At 45.4% G+C, this 11,937-nt stretch overlaps 1 protein-coding gene across 11 annotated transcripts in view; it reads right to left on the bottom strand.

The window, feature by feature from the left end:
* Positions 1–11,937, bottom strand: part of EVL (Enah/Vasp-like) — a 144,254-nt gene that overhangs the window by 112,492 nt on the left and 19,825 nt on the right. For 7 of the 11 annotated variants that reach the window (XR_006056917.2, XR_006056918.2, XR_006056919.2 and 4 more), the window contains exon 2: positions 5,945–6,065. The exons of 1 other annotated variant lie outside the window; for it this stretch is intronic. Coding sequence is in view for 4 of the 10 variants with exons in the window: in XM_027957391.2 (XP_027813192.2) it covers positions 5,945–6,060 (116 nt within the window). In the remaining 6 variants the exon portion in view is untranslated. The remainder of the gene's footprint in view (positions 1–5,944; positions 6,066–11,937) is intronic. 3 more of the 11 variants (XM_027957393.3, XM_060401924.1, XM_042235485.2) reach the window with 1 other exon arrangement.

Raw genomic sequence — 11,937 nt, 5'->3', positions numbered from 1 at the left:
CTAACAAAAGAAACACATATGAACTTGGTGGAAAAGGAAAGAATGCTGTAATAATCTTGCCAAGTTGATACAAAACTGGCTAATGTCCTACAGAGCAATTAAACTATAACCTTTGAGGTTATCTTTCCTACTGAACAGAAATCATTAAGAGCTCTACTGGACAATAAAATTCACTTTTCACTTATCGATTTTTTTACAAGTTAAAATCTAACTTTACAAAAGTCAGATACTCTTTAGATCGGCTTACCAGATTACGCTCTCGAGTGACCTTGGAAAGGCACACAATAATCATTTTGCCTTTTCTCCAAATTTCAGGTAATTTTCCTGAAGTATCTCTACACTATCTAAAGCTAGCTTATCATCCAATCCAATGGACTGGTTGCAGTGGATAAGAAACTGTTCTTTCCCATCTGGTCCATTGTTGCCTCTGCCGCATTTACCTCCTCTTAATTGGTAAAAAAATAAAGTAACAATAATCCTTCAAGTAACTGAAGTCAATTCTAAATTATTGCTTAGTCTTCCTAGGTCAAATGATCCTGAAATTTGGAGGGCCTTGTTTTCTAGAATTTCCAGTCTTCGGTGCTTCTCTGAATTCTCTCCACTACCGCCTCGTGAGTCCTCTTTAAAGACAAAAAGGGAAATGTGATTCATCGGAGCTGATTCAGAGCCCCCTCCCCCAGGCTCTGGCTATTCTGAGGCAGTTACCATAATTAACTCTAATTTCCTAACTTCACAAACCTACCCCATCACTCCTTTCTTTCCAATATAACAGTGCTTGGAAGTCACAAACCAAGCCCACTCCAGAGAGGCACAGATAAACCCACCCCACACGAACTGGCACAACAATATGAAGTAAAAAAAAAAAAAAAAAAAATGGAATGAATCAGGGAACGTCTTGTTCATATCTGTATTTTCCACAGAGGCTAGGGAATTAGCATGAATAAACAAACAGATTAATTAATTAACTGTTCTAAAGAGCTGAAAGAATGAATGGATTCCAAAGGCTTTGGCATGTTAAGCGAGTGTCTCTAAGAGCCTAAGTGAGGAAGGGCATCTCTGGGGACTGGTCTAGTGGGAACCTTCAGAAATGGAGACGTTCCTAGTGCCTTCCGGCTGGCTTACAGACAGATGGGGTGGCGTATAAACTGTGTGTATCCCCCAGTTCTAGAGGCTGGAAGTCTGAGAGCAGAGGGCCAGTGTGGTCAGGCGAGGGCCCTCTTCTGGCTCAGGCACATTTCACTGTGCTTGGTCCTCACAGAGTGGACAGAACCAGGGGGCTCTGTGAGGCCCCTCACAAGGGCACGGACCCCACTTCTGAGGGCTCCACCCTGAGGCCCCACCTCCCTGACACCCTCACATAATGTGAATCTTGGAAAGAAAGTGGAAGTGTTAGTCACTCAGTCGTGTCTGACTCTTTGTGACCCCATGGACTGTAGGTCACCAGGCTCCTCTGTCCATGGGATTCTCCAGGCAAGGCTACTGGAGTGGGTTGCCATTTCCTTCTCCAGGGGATCTTCCCGACCCAGGGATGGAAGATGGTTCTCCCGCACCGCAGGCAGACTCTTTATCCACTGGGCCACCAGGGAAGCCCTGGGGAATCTTGAGGGGAACACGAACATTCACGTCACAGCAGAGACCCATTGAGTGAGCACCAGGGGTTTCCAGCGCCTGGCAAGGCAGGGATGAAGTATCTTGCCAGGAAGCAGGGAAGCAACAGAGAGGGGTAAACGCGTATATGTGAAACACCGCCACGCAGGTCTGAAGGGACCCATGCTGGCGTCGTCTCTATGTTGTGAACACCTACCCTGGCCCTACGAATACTTCCTAATCTACAAGGACGAAAAAGGAAAACCTTCATTTAACAAACGTCTGATGATGACAATGAAATCGCATGGACATACGCCTGAGAGAGGTGTCACCTGAAAAGTCCTGCGTTAGATAAATATATTTTTTCCCCTCTAAAAGCCAGTCTTTCTTTCTCATGTATTATTTCTGATAAGCTTTCCCTATCTCTGATTTCCCACTCTCATGTACAGGGTGGTATTTTTCCTCATCCAAAACAGCACTGCTTCTTAGTTTCCCAAAGAGCTTCACTGGCATGGATCTTGCAGTGGTGTTTATGCTCCTTCACACAAAGAGCTCCGACGCTCAGCATAAAACCCTGCTGTTTAAATTAATAGGTATGCGGACAAACTGATTAAGGGCCTTCCCTTGGATTGCTGATGCTGAGCTAGGATTTGTTAGGCAGCTGACTAACTTTGGAACTGTAGTTCTTTCTCAAAAGATGTATTCTTGCTAACATGAAAAAAAAAAAATGAGCACTTCATCATTTTCTAAGCCTCACTCTCAAACCATTCATCTCTCTTATGACACTACCGTCCATGGACCCCACAGTAAATACTGAATAAAAGAAAGAAAAGAGAGGGCAGAAAGAACACAGGCATTAAACGAACCAAATCTCAAGAGCCACTGTATGCCACGAGCAGAAGAACACACATGTTGATGGATCTCATAGTTCTCACTGGCGAGGTGAACGGTCTAAGATCTCATAGTTCTCACTGACGAGGTGAACGGTCTAAGAAAAACGTCAGTCCGATCCTCTCACTTTGACCAAAGAGAAAAACACAGCACCCCATCTAGGGTCGGGCTTCCCCGGTGGCTCAGATGGTAAAGAATCTGCCTGCCAAGGCAAGAGGCCCAGGTTTGATCCCTGGGTCGGGAAGATCCCCTGGGAAAGGGAATGACTCCCCACTCCAGTATCACCTGGGAGCTTGTCAAAGAGGAAAACCCTCAGCCCTCTCCCCAGACTAAATGAGTCGGAGACTTTGGGAGGGCAGAACCCAGCAAGCTGCATTTTTAACAAGCTCTCCAGGGGAGTCTGATGCGTGGTCAGGTTGCAGAACCTGACTGCTCTAACACCAGTGATTCTCACCTGGAGGGTGGGGAGGGGGCATTCTGTCCTCCTCCTCTAAAGAACAAGTTAGGACCCAAAGGGCAGGAAGATGTTGATTCCTTTATTAATTAAAATAGCAAAAAAACCTAGAAATAAACTAAGCATCCTCAACAAGGGACTGGTGAAACAAAGCACAGTATACACAGAGACAGACCGACATTAACTGCCGAGACATTGCTACTGTTGAGTAAAAACACTACAGAGGACTGCTACAAATTGTGAATTACGGTTGTATGATAAACACCTCCTCAGTCAAACAATAAAGCAAGCTACAGGAAGGCATGCAGTGTACTCTCCCTTATGCACCACCGTATACAGGCACACCCCAGAGACACCGGGTGTTCAGCCCCAGATCACCGCAGTAAAGGGAATATCCGAATAAAGCGAATCGCCCAAATCCTTTGGTTTCTCAGTGTACATAAAAGCCACATTTACATTACAGCCTACGAAGTGTACAACAGCACTGTCTTAAGAAAATGTACATACTTTAGCTTAGAAATACTTTATGACTTAAAAAAACGCTAGCCATTATCTGAGACTTCAGTGAGTCGTAGGAGAACAAAGATCGCTGATCAAATAACAAATACGGTAATGATAAAAAAAAAGTGTGAGATATTGCGAGAATTACCGAAATGAGGCACAGAGACATGAAGGGAGCAAAGGCTGCTGGGAAAATGGCGCCAACAGATCTGCTTGGCCCAGGGTGGCCACAAACCTTCCGTTTGTTTTAAAAAAAAAAAAAAAAAAAAAAGGCAGTATCTGCAAATTGCAGTAAAACAAGGTCAGCTTGTCCATCACATACAACTCAGCACAGGACTCACAGCTTGGCCTTCAGATGCAGAGCTCCCCTCCAGGGGCAGGTCACCACACTACCATCAACGCCAGCTCCCTTCTGGGTGGGGTGACACTGTCACCTCACGGGCTTAGGTGAGAATCCACGCGGTGTGCGTGACGCTGCTAGGAAGCAGCTCTTAGGCAGGGCTGCCGCGTTATTACTGCACTTCTTTCTGCATATATGGGCCTAGAGAAATGTTTAGAAGTGTGTTGGCCAAAATGCTAACAACTGTTTATCTCCAGGGGATTGACATGCTCTGGTCATCTGCACTTCATTTTTCAATTTCATTGAATTTTTACAATGAATAGGTATGGTTTTTATAAAAACAACAATACTATTTTATATGTATCCTCCTCAGTTCAGTTGCTTCATCGTGTCAGCCTCTTTGAGACCCCATGGATTGCAGCACACCAGGCCTCCCTGTCCATCACCAACTCCCAGAGAGTGCTCAAACTCACATCCATCGAGTCGGTGATACCATCCAGCCATCTCATCCTCTGTCGTCCCCCTCTCCTCCTGCCTTCAATCTTTGCCAGCATCAGGGTCTTTTCGAGTAAGTCAGTTCTTTGGATCAGGTGGCCAAAGTATTGGAGCTTCGGCGTTAGTCCTTCCAATGAATATTTAGGACTGATTTCCTTTAGGTTGGATCTCCTCGCAGTCCAAGGGACTCTCAAGAGTCCTCTCCAACACCACTGTTCAAAAGCATCAATTCTTTGGCGCTCAGCTTTATGATCCAACTGTCACATCTATACATGACTACTGGAAAAACCATAGCCTCATACAGACAATGCTCTCAATTCTAACAGATTTCATGAGACAGGCAATCTCAAATGAGAGCAAGCTGTGGAGCCTGAGACTCTAGGCCTGAAACACTACCAGGTACAGAATAAACACCTGTTGAATGAATGAAAGAACAGATGAGTTGACAGGCAAGAGAGGGCAGCAGTGCTGAGTTCTGGAGCCAAACAGCAGCTGAATTTAAATACCAGTTCTGGGGACTTCCCTGGTAGTCCAGTGGCTAAGACTCCGCACTGCCAACACAGGGGGCCTGGGTTCGATCCCAAGTCAGGGAACTAGATTCCCGCATGATGCAACTAAGCACTCACAAGCTGCAAAGACTCGGCACAGCTAAGAAAGGGCTTCCTTTGTGGCTCAGCAGGTACAGAATCCACCTGCAGTGCAGGAGACCTGGGTAGGGAAGATCCTCTGGAGAAAGGACAGGCTACCCACTCCAGTATTCTGGTCTGGAGAATGCCATGGACTGCACAGACCATGGGGTCACAAAGAGTTGGACACGACTGAGCAACTTTCACAGCTAAATAAATTGTAAATACTTTTAAAAATCCAGATTTTCAAATACCAGTTCTGTTACTTCCTAGTTGTTAAGCTTGAACAACTTATTTTAGCCCCTTTGATCCTCAGTTTCTTCATCTATATAAGGGGATTATACCAACTCAAGACTACATGTGGATTAAATAGTGAAGGACAGGGAAGCCTGGCATGCAGCAGTTCACGGAGTCGCAAAGAGTCGGACACGGCTTAGCAATGGAACAAGTGAGACAGTGAACGGGAAAGCAGTTCGCATTTAGCAGAAGTTCAGTGAAAGTGAGCTCTTCTCTCGCCTAGCGCCAGGTCTGCTGATGGCCAACTGTGTGGCACTGGACAGGCTTCTCTGGGTCTGTTTTTACAGCTATAAAATGAGCATGATGTTCACTTACCCTGTGGGATGCTGTGATCATCACGGAAAAGTTTTCTGTACAGTGTGAGGCACTATAACCGGAAAGACTTACTACTATGATTATTATGGGAGTTTTCGGGTCGATTTATTTTATAGCCTCTTGGCTCCAATAAACCTTTTTTAAAACCTGAGAACCATGTGGATTTTATTAATTAGTACTAATTTGCTGACCTTCATGAGCTTTCCTAGAATACCCTAATCCCTATCTACCTGAAAATAAAATCTGCCTTGATCTGCCTGCAGTCACTGTCTCTCGAGAAACCCTGGTCTAGGTCAGCCTGTACAGCCCGGAACCGAGGAGCCGTCCTCAGTGCTGGGTGCTTGTGGTTCTGGGCTCCTGATGCTGACCATGGGAACCCTTGCTTCTTCCCACTGTTTAAGAGGAAGGACTAAGCTGGCACCTCCAGCGAACCCTTACCTCACGGACGCGCTCAGTCTCCAGCTGGGAAGCACCTCAGTGACTGCCGATGTCCACAGGACCTTCAGAGGCGGCCAAAGGAGCCCCTGCCACGGTAAGCAAGGTGGGGCTGTCATCCTGACTGTACAGAGGGGGAAGCCACAGACCCGGGGGTTAGGAGGTTTGTCGTGACCAGAGTCGAGCCTCATCCTGCCAGCCCTGCTTACTAACAGAAAGGGACCTCACACGGTACTTCCGTTTGGGAAAGGTGCAGACGGAGGGAGAAGAAAGCACGCCTCAGTCCTGCTTCATCAGGGGCCAGGCCAGAGGCTGACCCCAGGAGCAGAGCCTGCAGCTTCCTTCACCTTTCCCATGGATCACCTCACGCTGACTTACGCTGCCCTGACCGTGGACGTCTGGCATCCTGAAGAGTTCTGTTCTGAGTCAGGAAGCTCCACAGAACCACAGAAACCACACCGTATTGGGCCTGGACATCATTTGGTTCGATCCTCTCCTTCATCCCTGCTCCCTATACCCTCCCTGTCCTAAGCCTTTCTTTCCTCTCCCAGAATCCAGGTCAGTGGACACTGAGAATACACCATATGCCCAACTGTGGCAGCAAACCCCCCAACCTCCAGACCATGACTATTACACGTAAGGGATGAGCCTACGCGCTGATTAATATGTGCAGGACACCATCACCCTGCCCTTTAGGCAAGAACAGCAACCGATACAAGAAACGGAACTGTCTTTTCCTTCCGCTTCTCAACTCCCTCAAAGGTTGAAATTACTCAAAGAGAAGCCAGTCTGTTATACATTAGCCACACAAGATATGCTGGCAGAGCCACATCTGGGTAAACAATTATGTTTACAACCAATTTTTAAAAATGAATGTTTAAAGACCATGGGGGCTATCGAGTCCTAACTGAAGGCGAGGATCACAGGTTAAACAGCGTCTGGAGCTCCAGCACTGTCGGTTCTGAGCTGCACCGTGCTGGGACTCTCAAACCTGGGGCCTGCTGGGGCCCGTGCAGTCTACCAGGTGGGCAGCTCACTGGTCTCTCTGTGCCCCAGGCTCCTCAGCATGAAAAGAGACTGTGGCAGCACCTCAGCGACCTTCTGTGAGAACCGTAAAGATAAAGAGACAATGTATGTTCAGTGTTGGAACACGGAGGGCATGTCAAAAGTACTCATTAATATGAGCTACCGCTATCCTTTACTATTATTCCTATTTTTAACACTTTACTTACTTATTTGGCTGCAGTGGGTCATAGCTGTGGCCCACAGGATTTTCATCACAGCACGGGGCTCTCTAGCTATGGCTCACGGAATTAGCTCCCCAGTGGTATGCAGAATCTTAGTTCCCTGACTAGGGATCGAATCTGAGGCCCTGCACCGGAGGGTGGATTCTTAACCACTGGACCACTGGGGAAGTCCCTGCTATCCTTATTATTACTAAGTACATTAATGGTGAAGCAGAGTTCAAGTCTTTCTAAGCTGCACTTTTACATTTAATCGTATTTGCACAAACTATAAAACAGGATTAGATGACTGCCCTGAGAAAGCTGACTTCAAAAGACAGAGTAGTAGAGCAAACTTTTAGTCCTAAGAAAGGTTTCTGAAATTTGCTGATATCCTAGCACATGCCAGACGACATTTTCTCCACAGTTAAAGCATCTATTCAATCATCGTTCTTATGAAATTTTCACCAGTTAGGCACTCTTTAACAGTTATCACTTATTTTCCCAAGCAAATAACCAACCTTGGTGGATAGGAGAAAGGGTAAAAAGCGGGGCCGCCCCCCCTCCGATTCTTTACACACCCTCACGCCTCTACTACCTGCCACCAGTAGCTGAGATGGGAGCCGCCATGGCAAGGGCACTATTTCCAAAACGCTTGGTGAGTGAAGCGGAAAGGAGCAGAGGCAGAAAAGAAAAAAGCAGATGGTCTCCCTCGGCGCCACAACCGTGAGAAGCAGACGCCTGCTGCTCAAGCCACCAAAAAAAAAAAGGAATAAAATAAAAACGAGGAATTTATTTTATGTCGTAGCAAATGATGAGAGAGTACACAAATGACTTGCAACAAAGGCGCTATGGCAACTCAACGGGGAGAGGACAGTCTCTCCAACAGACGATGCAGAAACTGTGGAGAATCTCTACAAACAATGAGAGACCCTTACTTCATGCAACACTTACGCAGGACCGCATCGATACTGAAGTGGGTCACAGATCTAGTCTAAGAGTTAAAACTATAAACCTCTAGAGGAAAACACAGGAGGAAATCTCCCTGGTCTTGAGTTGGGCAGAGAAGGATCCACAGAAGAAAGTGTTGGTGGGCTGGACTTCATCTAAATAAAAGATGTACGTGCTTCAAGACGCCACCAAGAAGATGAAAGGGCAAGCTACAGATGGGGGTAAATCACAAAACTGATAAATGGCTTATGTTCGGAATGAGTAATCAGAAGGGAGATTTCTGGCTTATATCCAGAAATCTCAAAACTCAACAATGAGAGAACACCCATAATATAAATGGAGAAGAACCTAAATACCCAACAGTGAGGGCTGGTTAGATAATCTAGATACCTCCAGTCAACAACATACTAGCAAACTGCTACAAGGTAAACTCTTCTGAAAGAAATAATGTGCACCACCAGGAGGCGGGGTGGGTAAACGGACAGAGAAGTGACAAAGCTCATGCAGTGGGATGGTGGTGGGGATATATACATTTACTGGATAATTTGATTTTTTGAAGTCTGAAAATTTTCATAATAAAATGTTGAAAAAAGCTAAGCAGTAGACTGTTTCACAAATATGCCATTAAACAGGATGCACTGGCAAATAAAAAAGACCACAGAGCTGTATGAAGAGAACAAATCCACAAGATATACATCTTTCTTTAACGTGTGGTCCCAAGAAAAGGACCCAGAGCAGAAAGTCGACAGTGGCCCTCCTGGGTGATGTGATGAGGCTGCTTTTCCTCTTATTTTTGCTGACCCATTGCCTTTAAATTTTCTACTATGATCAACTATTTTTGTGACTTAAAAAGAGAGGTGCCTTAATAGTAATGAAGCAAGAAATACTTTCAGACAAGAATTTACTTGTCACAAACTTGGTGACAGAAAATGCTCCCCTCCAAAAAAAGCTTGAAGAGTCTTGAGCTTATTCAACATACTTTTGGTGAATAATTCTTTCAGCCTGCTACTGCCTACCCACTGGACTTTGTGCCAGATTCTGAAACTCGCAGCAATCAGGGCTGCACAACTGAAAACATACCTATCAGAATTCTGCACCGGTCTCACCACAGCCACATCGTATCTGGAGTCAACAATGTGTGAGAACCTCGGACAAACTAGAGCCTGTTCTACACAGCTCCAGAGAGCAGGGTGTTCCACCCAGGGCAAAGTCGAGGAAATGACCGCCACAGTCTAATAATTTGGGTGCTGTGATGGACGATGCAGGACCTGGATCAATTAGTAGACATTTTTCAGAGAAGCAAATACATACTGAATATAAGAAGAAGGGAGAGACACCTAGGGCTGGGTTAGTAACCTAATAACCCAGGGAGCATCTAACCACCAAAATTGTAAGAGCAGACGCTGGGTGAGCTCCTGTCACAGATAATGGCTATGATCACACTCATTCACTCAGGAAATGTTTACTGAGTGAAGATTCATTCATTTAGTGAGTGCTTACAACACAGTAATAGAAACTCCATAATCTGCGCTGTCCCACATGGCGCCACATGTGCCGGCTGACCACTTGAAACCAGCATCACCATCAGGAAGGCTATCATATACAAAGAACACGTGAGGGTAGGTTCCTTACAAACATGCAGAACAGAGGAAACCAACACGAAGAGGCAGAGAGAGCCTGCTTCACCCAAGGCTTCGTAAACTGTGCTAAGAAGTTATAACTTTATCCAGAAAGACAGAAATATTCTGAAGAAACTTAGGAAGAGAATATTAACTCAGAGTTGAGTATTGACAATTTAACAAAATACCGAGGAGACAATGAAAGAGGTAAAGAAGGAAAGTGGAATGTGACTATGGCACTTAAATAATGATGAAGACCTATTCATGTCAGTATCACAGCTCCAGAAAAAGGGGGACAGACAAAATAGAGTTTAGGGAAGAAGAAATGATAATGACGCCTCCGCCTGGATCTGGGGGGAGGGAATGAATGACTTCATCAAGCCTCCAGGTTTCAGTTCAGGCCACAGCTCACTGAGAATGAGGATTCGGGAAGAAAAGTCTGGGAAAGAGAGCAGTGTGTTCAGTTGTTGGTTTTTTTTTTTTTTTAGCAGATTTATTTAGAAAGAGATTTTTATTCCATAGAAGTAACCCATTTAAAATACACAATTCAAAAAAAATAAAATAAAATAAAATACACAATTCAATAACTGTTTAGTATACTTACAAGGGCAGTGTGACCATCCCTGCAATCTAAGTTTACATTGTTTTTATCACCCCCCAAACAAAAACCTCACACCCACCAGCAGCCACTCCCCATTCTCACCCCTTAACCTCAGCACCTACTAATCTACTTCCTGTCCCTACAAACTTGCTTCTTCTGGACATTTCATATGAATGGAATCACACAGTATGTGGTCTTTTGTAACTGGCTTCTTTCTCACAGCATAATATTCTCAAGGTTCACCCATGTCTTATCAGGATGGGCACCTCATTCCTTGTTTATTGCTGAATGATACCCCACTGTACCGCATTTTATTGATCCATTCATAAGGATGTAGACATTTGGGTCGTTTTCACTGTTTGACTACTACAAGTAAAGCTCCTATAAACATTTATGTAAAGTTTTGTACGGAGGTACATTTCATTTCTCTTGGGTATATGCCTCAACGTGGAAACACTCAGACATAAGGAAACTCTATGTTTAACATTTTGAAGAACTACCAGACTGTTTTCCAAAGGAACTGTACATTCTCCCCAGGCAATGTTTGAGGTTTCCAATATGAGATTTATCGACACAGTCACTTAACCAATGTGTGAAGATTAACTACCCACATCCTCATCAACATTTGTTATTACCTGTGCTTTTATTAAAAAAAAAATATCATTTTTGGCTGTGCTGGGTCTTCACTGTTGTGAGCAGGCTTTCTCTAGGTGCAGAGAGCGGGGGGCTACCCTTCCCTGAGGGCCCCGAGCTTCTCTTTGCAGTGGCTTCTCTTGCTGCTGAGCACAGGCTCTAGAACCAGGGCTCAGCAGTTGCGGCTTACAGGCTAAGCTGCTCTGAGGCATGTGGAATCTTCCCAGACCAGGGATCGAACCTGCATCCCTGCACTGGCAGGGAGATTCTTTACCCCTGGACCACTGGGGAAGCCCTCGCCCAGCCTTCTGAGTCCAGTGAGAAGAAAGTGGTACCTCACTGTGGTCTGGTTTGTACTTCCTCATATCTAGTGATGCTGAGCACCTATTCATTCGTGTATTTATTGGCCGTGTGTATCTCTTCTCTGGAGAAGCGTCCATTTGAATATTTGCCCCCTTTAAGGTGGGCTGTCTTTTTATTACTGAGTTGGAAGACTTCGTTGTGTATTTTAGATGTAAATCCCTTATCAGGTACTTTCTTCCACTGTGTGAGTTGTCTTCTCACTTTTTCTTAACAGTATGATTTGCAGCTCACGTTTTTAATTTAGATGAAACCCTATTTTTTTTCTTTTATGATTTGTGTTTTGGTGTTACATCTAAAAAAACATTGCTGAATTCAAGATTTACTCTTATATTTTCTTCTGTAAGAAAGTTTTAGCAGGCTTCCCTGGTGGTCCAGTGGTTAAGAATCTGCCTGCCAATGCAAGGGACGCTGGTCCGGGAAGATCCCACATGCCGAGGGGCAACCGAGTCCACGTGCCACAAGCAAGGAGCCCGTGTTCTGGAGCACCCAGGCTGCAGCGACTCTGGGGAAGCCCCCGCGACAAAAGGCCCCAGCACCGCAACTGGAGTGGAGAGAGCCCTCCCGCAGCAACGGGGACCCAGCACAGCCAAAAATACAGATAAGTAA

Source organism: Ovis aries, chromosome 18 (assembly GCF_016772045.2).
Source record: "Ovis aries strain OAR_USU_Benz2616 breed Rambouillet chromosome 18, ARS-UI_Ramb_v3.0, whole genome shotgun sequence".
Taxonomy (NCBI): Eukaryota; Metazoa; Chordata; class Mammalia; order Artiodactyla; family Bovidae; genus Ovis; species Ovis aries.
Note: the sequence above shows the minus strand (reverse complement) of the source record. Positions and strands in the feature narration are given on the sequence as shown.